Raw genomic sequence first — 20,187 nt, forward strand, 5'->3', positions numbered from 1 at the left:
TAGGTATGATGGGAGTTGTAGTCCCAAAACATCTGGAGGGCCGAGTTTGCCTATGCCTGATGAAGGCAATACTTTTGTACTGGAAATGTTCGTGAGAATAGGACTTCCATCTTTAGATTGGCTGTCTTAAAGACATTTCATTTTATACAGCAAGACCAGCTGTTCAATGCTTTGGCTTTTGGGCTTATTGTAATACAAAGAATTCCCCCCACCCAAATAAGGATATCCTCAATTTTGACTTATACCCACACTATTTCCAAACAGTTCAACAATTTTTCTTTTAAAACATAACAGACTTCAGAAGAATCCTCCAACTATTGCTGCAATTCTATCAGCTATGTCTTGGTTTGTGACCAGTTTGTTATGATGATCTTCTAATAATTTTACATGACTCTCAAAGGTCAGTTGCTGAACTGCATGGGCTGGTTCAATACTTGGCAGTTACATATTTTTCAGGAATATGTGTGTGCAAAAACTGACATAATAATGCAAAGCATCAGCTGCTCACAGGTGAGTGGCAAGTACCGTATTTTTCGCTCTATAAGACGCACCAGACCACAAGACACACCTAGTTTTTGGAGGAGGAAAACAATAAAAAAAATATTCTGAATCTCAGAAGCCAGAACAGCAAGAGGGATCGCTACGCAGTGAAAGCAGCAATCCCTCTTGCTGTTCTGGCTTCTGGGATAGCTGCGCAGCCTGCATTCGCTCCATAAGACGCACACACATTTCCCCTTACTTTTTAGGAGGGAAAAAGTGAGTCTTATAGAGCAAAAAATATGGTATGCATGTCTGCAGTGATTTTTCATGAAACGAAAAGCTGAAAGGGGAAAGAAGGCAAATTTCTCAGCAAAAAAATGGGCCTGTAATGTTTTGTCTCATATCTCAGATTCTGCAAATGGACTATGCAACATCCACAAAATATAGTTCCTCTCGTTTATGTAAATGGATTATCAAACTGAATGGCCAAAGCTTTCTCTGATGAAGAGCGGTAATATCTATGTTTACGCATAGTAGCTAATGACCTTAATATTCTTACTTTAAATGTCAGGGGGCTGAGGGACACAGTTAAGAGCTCTGATTTCTTATGAGCTCAGAGACAGTCAGTCATCTTTTTACATTATGGCTGGCCATAATGACAAACCTTTTAAGCATTCCTAGTTTGGTAATGATCCGTGCTGGATTTACGTATAAGCTAAACAAGCTATAGCTTAGGGCCCCACTCTCTTGGGGCCCCCCCAAAAAAATTAAAGGGAAAAAACTGGATGTACATTTCCAAAATATGATAAAAGCAAATAAAATAAAACCTACATACAGCAACAGTGTTTTGTGTTGTGTAGGCTCCTATGATGTAAGTAATGGGCCCCGCAGCTAGCCTGCTCCCTAAAATATCACTGGTTTGCTCATTTCTATATATAGGGTGCCTAAATTAGGTCCATAAATTACCATATAGCATATATTCAACACAAAAAAACAGCGACAATTTGTTGTTGACAAAGGATAGCTGGACATATAAATGGCCCCATTACCTTCAGTAGCTTAGCCTCATCAAACCTAAATCCGGCCCTGGTAATGAATATATTGCTGTGGGTTCAAGCCACACAAGAGCAGTAACCATAAATCTAAACCGTATCATTAAACCTCCAAATTCATCAAGTGTAAATGACACTCAGAACCTGTGGATTACAATTTGTCCAAGCAGTGGGTCAGGACCTTGCCATGGCTGAAAGACAATCAATGACTGAAGCAGCCCATACTCCAATGATCTTCTGAACAAGAATTTCCTGAACCCTTAAAGCACATCCTCCAGCATGTTTTGGATCTTTGATTACAGTGGTACCTCGGGTTAAGAACTTAATTTGTTCTGGAGGTCTGTTCTTAACCTGAAGCACCACTTTAGCTAGTGGGACCTCCCGCTGCCGCTGCACCGCCGGAGCACGATTTCTCTTCTCATCCTGAAGCTAAGTTCATAACCCGAGGTACTATTTCTGGGTTAGCAGAGTCTGTAACCTGAAGTGTCTGTAACCTGAAGCATCTGTAACCCGAGGTACCACTGTACTGGCTGAGAGCAAAGCAAGCAGAAAGTTCTGAAATTAAGAATAGATCTATTCGAACCAGCTGTTGAGTTTCCAGGTACTGGTTCTGGTTTTTTAAAATATGTTTTAACTTTTCTTCTTTGCCTGCTCCATCTTCTGCTTGCTGCAATTGTTTCTGAACTACTGCCACGTATGTGAACCCTTTTGCCAGGCTGAGCAGCTCGTGAATTTTAATGCAACATCATTTTAAGTGCCCTACAAACAATACTTCCAGTACCATTGCTACATAATAAAAGATATCAAGGACAATGATTTTACTGAATAGCATATATCAACAAACTGAAAAAGGCAGCCGAGAAATGTCACATTATACACCAAAGTGAAACTTTTTAAACATTTGAAAATATCCAGAGGCAGAATGCCGTGTTTGAGATGTAATTAATGTGAACCTGGCATGATCCCCTCTACCTTCCATGCACATCTGGATAGGGGGCGGTGGGGGGCGGCAATGGTGGTATTATATTTACTCAAACCAGACTCCTGTCACATCTGAACCTGGATCACAGCATCTTCAAAACATGATTAGACTAAGGACATAATATTATTCCATAGCAACTTCAATCAGAGGCTCTCTTAGGACAAAATTGGCTCAAATCCTTGCCCAAGAATATGTCAGGAGACATAAAATATTAAATTGGGATGGGGACCATATGCTCGGTGTGGAAAATCTGGGAGAAGGTTAATGGAGATTAGGCAACACTAAAGCCATTTAAAAGAAACTGGAGATAATTATTATCTCATCTTGTTTGTTTACATCTGTGGAATTTTTTTTATTGTTTTTTTTTTTAATGGCTAAAATATCAGCAATGGGTATTTCATCCAACTCAAATCTCCTTTTTAATTTTCTGTTACTACTAGCCAGAATATGAGGGTATGAGAGAAATCCCAGATAGTCTAATAAGGAACACTCAGAGGTAAATAGCTACTCCATTACTTATTGCACACCACAAGTTGTATACTGGGATGTCCTTCATTTTTCAGCACAAATCTATGTATTAGAGGATTTTAATAGCCTAAGTTTAGGTAGCGGCAGGCTTTCTTCATTGTCACTATTGTTGAATTATAGGGAAGGATCCTGAAACATACACATGCCTACTGTGACCCACCAATCACCCAAAGATATGCCAGCAGACACCACTTGAATTTCTGCCCACCTCTGCTAATCTGTCACCATCTAGAAGTTGCTAGGGTTCACTTCCAATATGTCCCAGCTAAGGATGGGCAAATATCTCAATTTCACTTCCTCTTCTCCTTTTTTGTCCAAACATGGATTCAGCTGTCCAAATTTCTGAAGCTACTTGTAATTTTTTTTTTTAAAAAAAATCATCACGAAAATTCATAATATCTTAATGTGAATTTCTCCGAATAAACACAGTTTTTTGGGGGTGGGGTACGACGACATTTAGACATATGCAATTTCTCCTATATAATGCATTGCTGTATGGTATTTTAGCCCTACTCAGATCTGAATCATTGAAATTTATGAGTGTGACTGACTTGGTCCTGGAATTGCAATTGGGTCTACCCCGAAAAGCACTGAGTTGAGTACAATTCAGTGCTTGGTTAGAGAACTGCATAGCAACATTTCGAAAAATTTCAAATGTCAAAGAATAGATGTGTGTTGCAGTTTGCATCTTGGTTTGAGAAAATGTGAATAAGTTTGATTTCCGACATTGCAGGGGGTTGATTTCCTACGTTGCTTAGGGTACCTCCCATTCTACAATGCTATGAAAATGCAAACAAAATTGAATTTCTCCCTCATCTCTAGTCCCACCAAGCATGGGTGATGGGAGCTGGTCCAACAACACATCCAGCTGCTGAAACAGTTTTGAGGAATCCCCAGGAGATTGACAGAAGAATAGGAGATATTTAAGAGTATCTGTGTACACTGGTAGAAGATCACTAACGCTCCTGTGCTAATAACATCTGTGTCTTATTACAACAACCTCCCGCACCAGCCATCACCATCCAAAGCTAATTTAGCATTCAGGCTAATGCTAAATTGCAGTAGACTCTGAGCTGGTGCCTCGCGAATATTAATTAGAGCTGCTTTATTCCACTGACAATACAGGACAAGTTCCGGCACATCATACATTCAGTTTTGCCCATAGCAAGAGTATTCCAAGACTCGAGGGACATTTAGGGTCAGAGCAAAAGTTACCGCAAATCCCTGAGTCCAGAAAATGAAACCCTTTCTTCTTCTTCTTCTTCTTCTTCTTCTTCTTCTTCTTCTTCTTCAAAGAGTACTGGGAAATATATCTGGAAAACAACTGAACCGAAGAAATATTCTAATTCCGAGGCAATATTCAAGCTGATGCCCACTAGTGAGGGAGAAGTTCTACATCTCCACCAGCTCCCCAGAACTCAGATGGCAAAGAGCTAGAGGCCCTAAGAATGCGGCAGCTAGCTAGACTGGTGACTGGAAGTGGCCGCCGAGACCATATAACACTGGTCCTGAAAGACCTACATTGGCTCCCAGTACGTTTCCAGGCACAATTCAAAGTGTTGGTGCTGACCTTTAGAGCCCTAAACGGCCTTGGCCCAGTATACCCAAAAGAGCGTATCCACCCCCATCATTCAGCCCGGACACTGAGGTCCAGCTCCGAGGGCCTTCTGGCGGTTCCCTCCCTGCGAGAAGTGAGGTTTCAGGGAACCAGGCAGAGGGCCTTCTCGGTAGTGGCACCCGCCCTGTGGAACATCCTACCACCAGATGTCAAGGAAATACGCTACCTGACTTTTAGAAGACATCTGAAGGCAGCCCTGTTTAGGGATGTTTTTAATGTTTGATTGTATTTTTAATATTCCTTTGTGAGCCACCGAGAGTGGCTGGGGAAACCCAGCCAGATGGATGGTGTATAAATAATAAATTATTATTAAGTTTGAGATTTTGCAAACCTCTCCCCAAAGATGGAACCACCCAGAGAAAAGGTGGCCCACACAACCAGCTTGTTGTCAGTGATGCCTTGAGTTTCATAGAATCAGAGAGTTGGAACAGACCCTGGGGGTCATCTGCTCCAAAACCCTGCAATGTAGAAATCTCAACTCAAGCATCCATGACAGCTGGCCATTCAACCCCTACTTGAAAACCTGGCAGGCATCTCAGCTAATCTTTTTTTAAAATGATGATGATGATGATGATGATGATGATGATGATGATGATTTTGGGATTTTTACACACATTATATTATCTCCTTCCAATTTTTAAATTTCCCGTACAATTTTTCCTTCCCTTCTGTCCCCCCCCCCCCATCCATTGGAAGGGTTCAAACAATTATCCTCAGCCATGGGGCATAGCATCTTTAGTTTCCACCTAACATCTTTTGTTCCAGTAGTTTCTACCCATTAAAGATAGGAGTTCCATCTGTTCCTTATCATGGTGGACTTGACCTTCCACGTTGTTTCCTGTGACGTTACTGCGACAATGTCCAACTGAATAAGTTCAAACAAATAACTATTCCATGCCTCTACTGTCCATTTTTCTCTATCTTTCCAACCTAAAGCTAGTAAAAGAGAGTCCACCACCTCTCTTGGGAGTCCATTCCACTGTCAGTTGTAGTATTTCTGCTCCTCTTCCCATGACTGTTATGGGGCAAGAGAAAGTTTAGCCCACTGAGTCGACTTTCAGCTAGCCATGGACTGGTAGGGTGAAAGGCTATTGGTGACTGGTAGGGTGAAAGGCAGGGAGACCAACAGTAGGTGGCGCCAGAGCCGATGAAAGGCAGGTGGTAATTGTCCCTATCCCCTTCCCAGCTGTGTTCTGCTAAGGCAACATGGAAGCTGCCAGAGCAAGTTCCACCCTCTGGGCTGGTTGTGAGAAGGCAGGCAGGCAGAGGCTGTTTGAGGCCAGACTGGGGGTTGGTGGGGCAGTGTCCCATTTGCCCAAACGGACCAGTTTCTATTGGTTTCAGCAAACAGCTACCCAGTGGGCCCTGATCATCACCTTTGTTTCCCTACAATGCAGTGCCCTGGAACTCCCGCCATTCTGCGGTGTTTAGCAGCCATTTTTGCTTACCCCCAACGACATGAAAATGTTATCTTGGGAGAAATTTGCATTAAATCGCCGACAAATTTTGTTGAGGATAAAAATAAATAAATCAGACATTTCTGCAGAGAGCACTGGATTTTAGACCTGAACAATGAACAATGGAGAGAAAGTGAATTAACAGATTCATCTATCCCTAATGATGGGACATGCCCACCACATGTGGAAGTAAGAACCATAATCCACACATCACATGTGGGAACCTGCAGTATACACCATCATTCCAGAGTTGTGATTTGCCAACTGTTCGGAGCATTTTCTCTCACGTAGGCTATGCTTTTTAAAGCCCATATTCCATTCCAATTTCACACACCAGTGCAATTCACCACACTTCTGTGTGTGCTTTTCACCATCTTTTTTAATCTGTATCTTATACAGAGACTAACCCTTTAATGGGTATCCATAGGATTTTTTAATGTTGCGGGGGGAGAGAGATAGAGCAGGCAAATTTAAGCACTAAAAGAGGGACCATGCTAGAATCCCACAAACACAGCATGAAAAGAATAGAGCCCGTAAAGTTGGGAGAGACTCAAAAGTCCATGTAGTCCGATCCTCTGCCATTTTGCCGTATATCCCAGGATCTACAAATGCTAGAAACCTAGTAGTACAAATGCTACTCTCTTTTTTAAAACGGAAGAAACTAAGAAAGGTGGGGAACTTGCAACTGTGATTCACTCAGGAGGACAACTGCCTCCATCACCCACCCATTAATCCTTTAATGGTCTGGTAGGAAATATTTACTAAATGAACAAAAGGTGTTAAGATCCCTCGGCAGTGGAAAGTAAAGGTAAAGGGACACCTGACCATTAGGTCCAGTCGTGACCGACTCTGGGGTTGCGGCGCTCATCTCGCTTTATTGGCCGAGGGAGCCGGCGTACAGCTTCCAGGTCATGTGGCCAGCATGACTAAGCCACTTCTGGCAAACCAGAGCAGCGCACGGAAACACTGTTTACCTTCCCGCCGGAGCAGTACCTATTTATCTACTTGCACTTTGACATGCTATAGAACTGCTAGGTTGGCAGGAGCAGGGACCAAGCAACGGGAGCTCACCCCGTCGCGGGGATTCGAACCGCCAACCTTCTGATCGGTAATTCCTAGGCTCTGTGGTTTAACCCACAGCGCCACCCCCATCCCAGTGGAAAGTAAGCCAAGATTTAATTTGAACCAAGACCTTCCCAGATTAAGCAGCTCACCTTGGGGTTTCTCACCTGTCACAGGACATCTCTCCCCCCCCCCCCCAGGAAATCCTGGAGTCTGTACATTTCTGCCACCTCTCCTTCCTTCAAGCCGAAGCCTGTCCTGGAAATCTGAAATCCCTGGCACATCGTAATCAGAATTATAGGTGACAAAAGCTGGGGAGAGCGTTCTGTACCAATGGCTTCAGAAAACAAGTTGTTCAATGTTGTTAAGGTTTCTAGGCTTCAGAAGTAAAACGGGACTGCTTGCTGAACACAGTTGTATACGTTTTGCCCATTCCGTAATTGCCAGAAATAGCAATCAATCAAAGTGGGGACGTGTCAAAAGTTTAGCTGCAAATTCGAGCCCACCCACCAGCACTGTGGGCTCCTTCTGCATTAGGAACGGATTGCTGAAACACCAATTCGCATAGTGATTCAGTACAGGGCACCATTGGTTGGACACCAGTAAATTGGACATCTTAGGTTGTCTCCAGCTAAATCCTGCTTAGAGCAGACCAGATGAAACTTGTGCGCAAATTAACATTGACTTCAATGGGTTTATTCTGAGTAGGACTAAAAGTGGGGCTAACAGGGGTCCCATTCAGTAAAGAGCTCAGCATCCTTATTCAACAAGTTGGTTTATAGGACCCTAATAGCTTTGTCTTTCCCTGGTTTGGGGATAACCACTATCCTGGATCTGTGCCAAGGGACAGGCACTGCCCCCTCCCCCACTGAATGCTCCCATAGGTGCCCCATTGTGAAATGTTTTCTGGACCCTAACCACCCCCTCCCCAATTTCATTTGTTAAAATCACAATAAAACAGCCACATTTACTTTTTTAAAAAAACATTTTAACATGCTCCCCCTGGAGGGTAAGCTAAGGGCCAATGAGACCGTCAGCCTGAAGAAAGTTAGCTACCTTTGCTCTGGAAGGTAGTGAGGATTGGGTCCAGTGGGAGAGGCACTGAGTAGTATCAATAGCCGTGAGCAGGAGGTGGATACTTTGAAAGCACATTCTGCACCAAGAGATCTCCAGAACCTGGATCTGCCATTGGCGATGAGGAGAGAATAAGGAATCCTACACCTTCCACCAAACCTTGCAAAGTTAGCTGCTCGCTGCCCATCCTAGGACCCAGGAGACCTGGGTTCAAATCCCTGTTCAGCCTCGAAACTTCTTTAGTGGCAGATGAACCCCTCGGAAACAAATAGGTTAAATAATCTTTATTTTGAGTTGTGTCAGTTGGTTTTACAAATAGATTTTAAATTATTTGCAATATATATATATATTTATATATATATTTATGTATATATAAGAAATATTACAAACAAACCGACAACAACAACAACAAAAAACAACCCTTGACAAAAAACTCCCCCCCCCCCCCCTTTAGCCCTGTATAATAAGGGCTGGAAATTAAAATATGTTCTCTTTTTTTAAATAAAAAAAGGTGTCTTGATAAATTCTTCCCTTGTTTTCTTCCCCGATAAAATGTACATCCATTGTAATAAATGATTGTGTGTGTGTGTGTGTGTGTGTGTGTGTGTTTAAAGCAAGAACTTTAAAAAGGTGGGCTTTTTCTGTTTAACTCTGAACAGAGTTAATGTTCTCTAATTTTCTTTAAAATATTTTTTTTTAAGTATTTTGCATGGCAGTGCAAAAACATACAGGCAAACAAACAAACAAAGGGGGTGGAAAGCAATAGGAAGCGGTCATTCCACAGGTGCTATGTACAGCTGACATTTGAAGCATCACAAAATTATTATTTTTAGCTGGCATTTCTGGGGGAAATGACAACTCTCCCCCTGCCCCCCCCCCGAGTTATTATGGAGCTAAGCAAAGGCAATGAAAAACATTTTCCTGCCTGTTCTACGATTAGATTCCTGAACCCCTTTTCCTAAATGAGTAGTTAAAATGGGAAAGAAAGACTATTACTTGGACTTCCCTGAGGGTTCACGCTTCCGCTTGTCCTGTTCTGAAAAAGCATGAGCTTGAGCCATTTCCCGCTTGTCCCGTGGCTTTCAGGGGTAAGGGGCAGCTTTCCCCAAGGGGTTGTGAAGTCCTCACCACTGAGAATAGCATTGGAAGTCGCTTTATACTGAGCCAGACCACTGGTGCACTTCGCTCAGTCGTCCATGCTGACCGGCCAGGGTCTCAAGCAGCGTGTCCTCCCTCCAGACTTCTTTGGAGATGCTTGGGATTGAACCTGGGGCTTCTGCATGCCAGGCAGATGCTCTGCCACTGAGCTACAGCCCTTCCCTGAAGATGCAGGATCTGCTATATACTGAGTCAAACCACCGGTCCACCCATTGCCTACTGCTGATTGGCAGTGGTCCTCCAGCATTTCAGAAGGTCTCTGGTCTTGCCCCAGCTCTAACCACAGATGCTGGGGATTGACCCTGGAGCCTTCCTGCATGCAAAGCCACTGAGCTACAGCTCCTATAGCATCAAAAGTTCCACGACAGGGATGCTGGAGCCGTCAGGTCTTCGCAACTTCCAACACAGAAAGGAGACCTTACCTGCACCTACCGGACTAATGTGCAGATAGAAGTTCACTGAACTACTGGCTTTTGAACTTCATAGATGCTTCGAGAGGCTCAAAAAAACTTATCTCCCCCCCCCCCCCAAAAGCATGCTGTTTAGAAAACAAATTGAATGCAAACTTTCCATGCTGATTTTAAAAATGTGTGTATATTATCAGAGGTTAACGTGAGACAGGCTTATGAGCGGACACATGCAAAAGCGAGAGAGGCTGGAAGTTAGGTGGAGTCGCCCATCTCTACTCCAGTGGAGGCTGATGCGTTCGGGCAATTGGGCACTGATCCACTAACCTCTGTCTGCACTCAGGCAGAACCTGTCTTTCTGCCTTCCTACTTACAGACAGCCCTGGGGATTTGCACCACCTGCTAGGCCAATGGGAGGCAGGGTCAGAGCCAATGACAAGCTAAGCCAACTCATACTATTTTTGCTTCCCTCCTCCTTCTTCTTCCTGTTGAGATCTACCAGGGGCATCACTGAAGGGGAGGAAGCTGACAGCTGGACCAGGTGGAAGTAAGAAGGCAATGCAGGCGAGAGTTGGCTGAGAGGCAGACTGAGGTTGATGGGGCAGTGCCCCGTTTGCCCCGATGGGCCAGCCTCCATTGGAGAAGAGGCACAGCATGCCGACTCGTCTCAGCAGAAGATTCCCACAGGCAAGCAATGCAGGGAACAGGAAGCAAGGAAGGCCAAAATGGCTGGGGAATATGTCCCAAAGGCTGGAGACAGGCCATTGCAGCCACATACGCCCCGCCCCAAAAAGTGTTAAAGGTAACATGCTAAAAACATGGCTGCCCAGGGTGAGTACATTTCCCCCAGCTCTGCCCCAGAAAAACAATCAATCAATCAATCAATCAATTAAGCTGGTCTTTCACACCACTCTCAGCTATACAGAAAAACAAGGGCAGAACAAGCGCCGGAGCTTTTGCATGTTCCAAATGCTGCTTTGGCTTCCGCAACTGAAGTCAGGCTGTAGCACAATGGTGGGGAACCACAGGCATTTCTATCCGGACCTCAGGATTTGCCCCAGGCCACACAGCCTTTACTCAGACCACATCCCTCACTTTGCTCTGCTTTGCGACCCAAATATTTTTGCCTGGCTGGAATGTGCCCTTTAACTTATGCTTCTTGCTTAGATGGAAAGACTGAGGTGTGTGTGTGTGTGTGTGTGTGTGTCTGTGTGTGTGTGTCTAGAAACCAGCTCCACCTGCTTTTGCCTTTTGCTCCACCCACCACAAGAACGTGGCCCTCAAAAGGTTGCCCAGAAGGGAATGTGGCCCTTGGGTTGAATAGAGTTCCCCCAACCCTGTTGTAGTAGCTTCAGTGGGAAGATTAAGGCAGCAACTGGCATCAGCTTTAAGTCCAACGCATATTGAAGACTCGCCTTACCAAGAAAAGAAAAAGGGGGAACTCAGACAGGAAGAGAGAATGGTCATGCAGATCCACAGACATGTTTCCCAGGGAAGGGGGGGGTCTTTGCAGGATCTATTCCCTTCCCCCAGGAACATTCTGGTTGCCCATTGCCCATATTGCATGCTACAAATTTGCATTATTAGTATAAGTATTAGTATAATTTTCCACACACATAAATTGTCCTTTGGAGGCTGGGAGCGGGAGGGGGAGAAGTGCTATCCTCGGACAAGGGCTCTTTGCGTCCTGTGCGTTTTTATTAAAAATATATATATATGAGTGTATGGTTTGTTTGTTTGTTTTGTTGGTTTTGCTCTTACAGGAATGTAAACATCAAGCTTGTTCAGCCCTTCCCAGCGTTAGAGTTTGAAAATAAAGACGACTTCGGTGTCACGGTTCAAGTCAGCTTGGTTCTTGAGTGGGGATGTAAACAGGCCGGTGGAGGCCGTGTCCATACAGGCCCCTTTGGTGAAGCAGCAGGCCCCTTCGGGGTTCCCTCGCTCCTCAATGGGGCTCCCCTTGTTCAGCGCCAGGCTCTTCAGCCTCTGCCTCTCCTGTGCCTGCTTGGCCCGGTTGGCGATGTACCTCACTCTGCTCTGGCTCCTGGATGAAGACCTTCGGAGGAGGCCCACCCCTTCCTCTTCCTCCTCGGACTCAATTGGCTCGAGGCTGGTAGGGGAAGTGATGTCGTTCTCCTGCTGGAAGGTGGTTAGCTTCTTCAGGCGCTCCGTGAGAGGGTCCAAGGGCTTTGCTGAGGACCTGGCTGCCGCACACTGCCGCTGCTCCCTCATCGACCGGGTGATGAAGCTCCGGCTGATGCTGCGGTACTTGCCCTCGAAGACGGACGTGATGTCATCCGAGGTCAGGTCACCAAGGCTTTTTGATTTGGCCTGGTCACTCTCCTGGCCTTTCGGCTTCAGACAGGACTGCTTGAGGCTCTCCATATACAACCGGCTCCATGTGTGCCTTCTGGGTAGGGATGGCAACCCTAGCTCGAGACCCTTGGCTAGCGGTCTAGGGCGCAGCTCATCCTCTGTGGCTTGGCCTGACCTCAAGTTGGGATTGGATTTGCTCTTGGTCACCATGGGCATTTCACGCCCGGAAGCGGCACTTGCGGACCACGGGCGTGCACCTCTCCTCTCGGGGATGACTTTGAAGTTCTCGTGCTGGATTCCAAGGTCTGGGAGACTTTTGCGGGTGAGGTTGGGCATGGAGAGGTCTATGACCGTATCGTTGGAGGACATGCTAGAAGAGGAAGACATGCTGTCTCTGTGACTGCTGGAGTCCAGCTTGCTCCAGATACGGTCATTCACTGTGGCATCAGAGTACACTGCAGCTGCTGGTGAGAAGCCACCAGGAGACCTCATTGGAACTGAGCAGTCACAAAGGTTCTGCCCTTCACTTTTCGACCTCCTCACTATCACACGAGACGTGTGGGGGACTGCGGCACCTTGAGTTACTTGGGGAGAATCTCGAGGTGAAGCTAGCGTGGTGCTCTCCACGTTGCATTGTTGCGGTTGCCTAGCTGCATTGCTGGCCTTCTCGTCCACTCTCTCAACATCCATCAGTTCTTCAGCCATGCCATCTCTCTTCTGGCAACTATGGGTAGAATGAGGCCCAAGGTTGGCCAACGCTACAACATCCTGAGTTTGTGAACCAGCTTGACCTCCATCGCCTCCTTGTTTCTCGTTTCTCCTAACATTTTTTGGTCCCAGAATACTTGTGATTGTTGGGCTGGGAGAAAGGAACCTTCTGTCCTCTGAAACCACCACCGTGCGCTGCGGAAGACGAACTCTCTGAAGCTGATCTGACGGGTCACAGGAATTATCAGGCACAGACCCTTCCTTGGGATCGCTAGCAGGAGCAGTGGGCAGAGAAAGGCAAAAAGGAGCAGGCTGGTCCTCGTTGGCAACAAAGGGCTCTTCACTGATGGTCTCCAGGCTACATAATGAAGTGACTGACCTCTGCATTGAGAATTGGCGGACATCTGTAGGAAGAAGGAAAGCAGTGAATGAGACTGATCAGTTACCGAATGAATTCTTTTGCAGCTACAACTCTAATACATCAGACACAATACATATGAGGTTGTATCCAACTAAATTATACTTCAAGTTGACCCGTGGAAATTAAGGAACCTAAGTTAGTCGTGTCCATTAACTTCAATAGGTCGGGCTAGCATTGGATTCAACCCACAATCCACAGAGAATAGATTCAAAACAGCTTGTTCATTGGAAGAATATCAGGTCGTTCTGGGTGATACTTGCCTCTCCCTCATCCCAAACTGTCTCAGAGAATGGGGGATAGTAAAAGCTATGACTCCTCCCTACTCTGCCTGGGGCACATGGGAGATAATTTCTGTTCATTTTGCATTTAAAGGCAAACTTACATAATTCACACTTTCTGACAAAATACACAAGCTGATCCCAGCCCTCCACTCCAAATGTTGCGGTGCAGTTTTCCAGGCAAGCAATGTGCACGAAAATGAAAATAGGTGAAGTGTGCAGCTTGATGCATACACAGATGAAGATAACACACAAAAATGTGCTAAGGGAAATTGCTTTGCAAAATTGAGTGCATTAGAAAAAAAGGAAGGTGTCTCCCTCCATTCCCGGCTCCTCCTGCAGCATAGTGCCCTACCAGAGGAGGTAGGTGGTGCATCTCTGTTTGCACATTGCATACAGAGACATAACACTCCTACCACCTCTTGCTTGCCCTGGCTTCTCTGGTAAGCGTGCATGCTATAGGAAAGCGCAAAAGGGTAGGATTTCCCCTAGCCCATTCCTTTATTGTCCTGTGTGGGTTTGGTCTGCTCTGACTTCCAATGCTCCGGAATTTTGAACAAGGATGACTTCTAAAATTAGTGCAGGAATTTGAGCATGCACAGCTTGCCATAGCTTGCAACTCCTTTAGTTCTCGATGCACTTGTGCGTACAAAATTAAAAACAACAACACTACAGGAAGGTAATTTTTGATGCTGTCATATGCATGATTGTATCAAGATTCTTTCTGTGCTGTGTTTTACCGACACGTGCATGCACTCCGACACATTAGCAAAACTCCCCACAAAAAAATAATAATTACTGATGCAATTGCGTATACGATCACATCAAATTGTCTTCTTGCAGTGTTTTACCAATGCACATATTGGGGATACTGGGGAGAAGGGGGTGGGAGAGGGTAAGGGAAACCATGAATGAACTGAAGGTTGTGGCAAACTTTTCATCTGCAGTGTTCTGAAAAATTAATAAATAATAATAATAAAGTGGAACTGAGGGTTCCTAATGAACTCTGGAAGCTTGTGGGCTTGCCAGGGGCATCTGGTTGGCCACTCTGAAAATAGGATGCTGAACTAGTTAGGCCATTAGCCTGATGCAGCTGGGATCTTCTGATGTTCTTAAGCAAAGGCATGGAATTCAGAATTCCAAAATCCAGGCTTATAATATTAGGATGAAGAGAATGCTGGAGGGATCAGTTCCCAAGTGCAAGGCACGGGTGACCAAGTTTCCTTCCGTATGCGTAATTCCTTACAGGTTAAGGTGGCGATTCCATAACTCTGGTTGCCAAAACTCCACATTGGCTATCAAAGGTTGCTTCCCCCACCCTCCAAGAAATCTCACATCAGCTGAAGACACACACACACTCGCACATGCTTTGGGGAAACAGTGATAAGGGTGGCATCCAAACCAACACATCTCGGCAGTGCAAGGAATTAAGTTTGCCCAATGGAACTTTCTCTCTTCTCTTGCTCTGCACACCCACTAAATGTGGAGTAGTGTTTTTTTTGCCCGGGGGGGGGGGCCTACAGGGTGTGCGTGAGCAGAGGAGAAAGGCGAAGTTCCTTTGTGCAAGGGTAACATTCCTTGTGTTGACAGGATGTGTCAGTTGGATACCGCCCAGTGCCAGTAATATATTTCTTCTGTAATCAGCATAACATAGGATAAAAAAGGGGGGGTGAGTAAAGGCGAGGGGCTGAATCAAATCCATGCATGGCATTTTTTTCAAGAAATCATGCAGAAGTTGGAAAAGGGAAGCACAGAAAGATAAAGGAAGGAGGGGAAAATCAAGCAATACTGCACTTAAACCAGCGGTGCTCAACAGTTACCTGTAATTTGCTCATCCTTTCAGTTCTTAACTACAGAGACAAGAGATTGCATGTGGAATAATAGGACAGAACACAGGAGAAAAAAAACCACAGTTAGTTCAGGAAAGGGTGAACACAGGAGAAGGAATAAATTAGTAGGGAGAAGTAAGGGGGAATAAAATCCATTTGGATAAGCTTCTGGTAGGATCCTGAAAATTCTTTTTTTGACCAACCAGAGGTGTCCAGGCCAAATCGTTAATCAAGGGCGGTAAATCGGCTGTGGCTCCGATCTGGTGGAACACTCTATCACAAGAGACCAGGGCCCTGCGGGACTTGACATCTTTCCGCAGGGCCTGCAAGACAGAGCTGTTCCACCAGGCCTTTGGCCAGGGCACAGCCTGACTCCCTCCCTCGGCAATCTTCGCGGAGCTCTGGCCCAATGGTTGCCAGTGGCTTGAATTAATTAATTTTATAACGAATGATTTTAGACTGTTGTTTATGCTGTACTTTTGTACTGTTTTATTGTTGTTAGCCGCCCTGAGCCCGGCTTCGGCTGGGGAGGGAGGGATATAAATAAAATTTATTATTATTATTATTATTAAATCATTTGCCCGCCATTCTAAAAACAAGAATAAGAAGGGAGGATGGTTTTAAGTTGTAAGGAAGAGAGATCCCTCATGTTTTAATGCTATGTTTCTCATTTGGATTTTGTACAGAAGGATGAGTCTGGGAATGTTGGGTGTCAAATCCATAACAGAAATAACTCAATTGCCTGGCCACTTGGGGCTACAAAAGATGGCCCATTTTTTTTGTGGGCCACCTGGCTCCCAAAATCCACTGCTGTGTCAGGCCAACAGACTAGGCCATAGGAATCCACAAGCTGATGATCCCCGATTTACGGTGCAATGTTGTGCCTTCTCTACTCAGAAGCAGGACCCATTGAGTTCAATGGAACTTAGTCCCAGCTAACTGCAGCCAAAGGCTACAATCCTATACACACTGGCACTGGAGAGGTCCCACTGAACTTAATGGGACTTACTTCTCTACATAGACACACATAGGATTACTCTGCATGCCAATTTGTGCTGCGACACCTGCAAAAGTATCACATTGAAATAAAACAAAAAAAATTAATCAAATGAAACCTAAGATAAATTAGGCTCCCAACCAAAGGGGATCTTCGTACCCATATTCAACATTTATACCAGGATCCTAGCATGTAATTGCTGGCAATACTGATAGAGAATTAGTTCTCCTGTTCCTTATTTCTGCATGATCCTCTGGTTGGACTGGAAAACAAATCTCAGAATCATACTTATGCATTACATGATTAAAACAAAGAGACAGAGATGCGCAGACAAACCACAAAAATATACAGAAGGATTTGCTACACCGGCAACGATTTTGCACGTCACAGAAACCAATGCGCATCTAAAACTGAGCACATCTAGAAAGAACTGAGGGTGTGTGTGTGTGTGTGTGTGTGTGTGTGTGTGTGTGTGTTTACTCCCCTTGCCCACACTAAACGGAGAACTACCACAGCAAAATTAAAACAAAGCGCAGGGACTTCTAAGGGGAAACTGAAATGACGACACGATCTAAAGCGGATGGGTGGGGTGAAGAAGATCTGGTCTTACCAGTAAAGAATATAGGGGATTTACTTCGAATTTCCTCCAGTTTCTCAGCAAACAAGGCATTCATTTCCCTCTGAAGGGTGCCCGCCTGTTTTCTGGAGGTCTCGGACAAACGTTTGGGGAAGTCGGGGCTTCCGAGGCTCTCTAAGCTGCTGGAGCTGGAGGACATGGAGCCATTGCTGGTGGTGACCAGGTTGACCGTGCTTCCATATTTGCCACCAGGCTGGGCCTGCCACCTCTGCCGGGAATGGCCTTTTGCCCCGTGACATTTGGAGTCCCCGTTTTTCTTCCCTGAGGTCGCAAAGGGCTGGCAGGTCCTGGGCAGGTTATCGGTGCCAGCCCTGCACAGGCGCAGGTCTGGCTGCTGCGGCCTGGGCTGCTGCTCCTGGACCCCCCAGCTTTTAAGCTCTAACCTCTCCTCGCCTCCTGCCAGGCTGCCGTACTCATTACAGTGCGAAGCGTCGTTGGGGGCGGGCCGAGCGTCGCCGTGGTCGCCCCACTTGCACTCTAAATCAGGGCTCTCGTTCAGGCCTATCATGCACTTCATGCAGTTGGTGGCCACGCCGATCCTACCCGATCCATTGATGGCGCAGCGGGCAAAGACGCCCTGCTTCTCGCTAGGAGGCTCCTGCAGGCGGACCCGGTTGGACCTCCGGACCGGCTCGCTGAAGGTCGCGTCCCTTTGCGCGCGGCTGTCGCCCTTGCCGAAACTCTGAGCCTTACCTTTCAACCCTTTGCCTTGAGCCTCCCTGTGGACACCGTCTCCGAGAGAGGGTGCCGGGGACCCGCATTCGGGCTCTTGGTCGAAACGAGGGAGGGAGGAGTCGTCCTCCAGTTCACGGTCCTCGCCGTCCCCTTGGGAGCCGGGGTCTTTGGTGTCGATTGCAATCTCAGGGAAGCCCTTTTTGGTTTTCTTCTGGGTCTTGGTGGGCGCGCTGGCAGTCCGCCGTAAAATGTGGCTGCTAAAGGAGTGTTTGCGGTTGAGTTGGCCAGCAGCATGACTGTCTAGAGAGGCCTGCTTTGGATTTCTGAGAAACAGGCCTTTTAAGCCCAGAGCTTGCTTGGCCTGGAAAAGAGAATAAGAGGGAAAGAAAAAAAAACACCCGTAACAGAAGATGTGCATTTCTCTCCCCCAGTGCGCAAAGAAACAAAAGGTTAGTGATGTGCAATGTGGTGTTATTAACCTCATGGGTAGCATCACCTATCCAGGTTGGGCTGGAAGACAGAATGAGGAGGAAGGTATGAGTTGCAAGTTTTTGGTTTCACACTTCTGTCGTCCTGCTAGTCCCCCTCCCCAATCGACCCACCAGCCACTTCATTCCGGTTCACTAATGACACTTGCGTGTTTACTCATACAGCTTACATGCATGCTCACTGAGAAATGAAGCCCTGTTGGCGTCAGTGTTGCTTAATTCCAAGTACCTTTGGACTGGGCAACTTATTGAGGGGGGACAGGGAGTGGTGGCCCACCCTCCGTTTTCCAAAGGGATCTTCTGCCTTAGCCATAGCTATCACTCTCACGAACCATGTCTTTTGCCTCCTGGAGGGGAGGTCCTGACCCTTGGGCTTCCTGCAGTCAGTCTTGTCCTTGTGCTTATGCTTACATCTTTTAATTACCAGGGTTTGCCTTCTCCAAAAATGGTTTCCTTGAAATGGCACTGCAAGCTGCCATTTTGTTCAGAGGTAGCTGAAAAGGGCTAAGCCTGCCATTCTATGCATGCTTACCTGGGAGTAAGCCCCCCTGAACTCAATGAGGATTACTTCTGAGCAGACATGCATAGGATCGCACGGGGGGTACCCTCTCCAGTGGATTGGTAAGGAAGAGAACAAAGCATGTAATTAACTCTCATGTGATGAAAGTCTTTTTAGACACACCACACAACCTTTAGGCACTGGTGATGCATGGCTATTGCTGGGCATGTTCATAAGTTAGTGTATACACAGTAAACAAGCAAAGTCTTCATTTACACAGTCTAGTGCCCTTTACCCCTGAATGGCAAGGAATTCGTGGAGGTGAGCTCCCCATCTGTTCCACCCCGTTCAAGATTTAGAATTTGGTAACACTGAAGGTGGGCACGTCGTAACTTTTCAGACACTTGATGCTGATTTGAGAAAGCCAAGGTCGCCGCATGGTTCAGGTATTAATTTTCCACCTCATCTCCACTCGTCCTACGGTGGTCTCCGGTCAATTGGTACGTTGCTGAATATTTGCGTCGCTTCAGAAATCTACAGCACCTTCCTGGCCAGGAGTCAAAGTGAAGCAGGAGGCAAAACATTATAATACATGCAACGTGAGCAACTGTGGCAATACCCAACGGCCTCCAAGTGTCTAAAAGAAACACCTCCTACCTTCTGAACACAGTGTTCAACACTGCTACAGTCATTCTATGGACACTTGCCAATTTGCTGGTGAGTGGCAGTTTCACTTGAAGCTTTCCTCACACACCAAAAAAAGGAGTCTGCTTCAAGTGTAGGACGTTGAGCGACTGATTGGAACAGAACGGAGCTAATTCTAAGCTACTACAGCTTCACTGTTGAGTAGGGATGGGTGAATTTTTCAATTTCATCTTCTCTCAAATTTAACGTTTTCCAGTGTTAAGTTCGGTCCTCCACATTTCTACATCAGTTGGCCTTTTTCTAAAAGTTCACATGAAACTTCGGCAGCACTTGAGTGTGAATTTCACCTAATATGCACATTTGCATGCAATACTGCCTAATATACACATATTGGCAAAAACCAGTTGGCAAATGCATTTTGGCATGTCATTTTCAGTCATATTTGCATTTTTATGCACACTTTGCCTCGGTACATACACCCTGCTTGTCTGGAGATCTGCACTGCAAAAATATGAAGTAGGTCGAATTTAATAAATAAATAATAATAATAATAATAATAGTAATAGTAATATATTATTTATACCCCGCCCATCTGGCTGGGTTTCCGCAGCCACTCTGGGCGGCTTCCAACTAAACACTAAAATACAATAAACACATTTTGAAGGATGGCAGTATTTTGGTTCTGATATTATTTACGAAAGTGTAGATTAGGAAGGTTTGGCTTTAAATGAGAACTGAGTCAAATTTCTCCCCCATTGCTGCCTTTGGAAGATGGGTATTTTTGGAGGAAGGTGGGAATAATTAATTCCTTGAGACTGTACATTGATTAGTTATCTATGTGACTGTAGTTGGGCTTGAAAGGAAATGTCAAATAGC

General features: G+C 45.7%; 1 protein-coding gene across 5 annotated transcripts in view; it reads right to left on the bottom strand.

Annotated features, from left to right (window-relative positions):
- Window positions 1-8,522: 8,522 nt before the first annotated feature.
- PLCH2 (phospholipase C eta 2) overlaps window positions 8,523-20,187 on the bottom strand; it is a 339,924-nt gene continuing 328,259 nt past the window's right edge. For all 5 annotated transcript variants that reach the window (XM_081016003.1, XM_081016004.1, XM_081016006.1 and 2 more), the window contains 2 exons: window positions 17,698-18,040; window positions 8,523-13,246 (listed from right to left, as the gene is read on the bottom strand). In XM_081016003.1, the coding sequence (XP_080872129.1) occupies window positions 11,619-13,246; window positions 17,698-18,040 (1,971 nt within the window). In that variant the 3' untranslated portion in view covers window positions 8,523-11,618. The remainder of the gene's footprint in view (window positions 13,247-17,697; window positions 18,041-20,187) is intronic.

This window comes from Podarcis pityusensis, assembly GCF_964106645.2.
Source record: "Podarcis pityusensis genome assembly, chromosome: 8".
Taxonomy (NCBI): Eukaryota; Metazoa; Chordata; class Lepidosauria; order Squamata; family Lacertidae; genus Podarcis; species Podarcis pityusensis.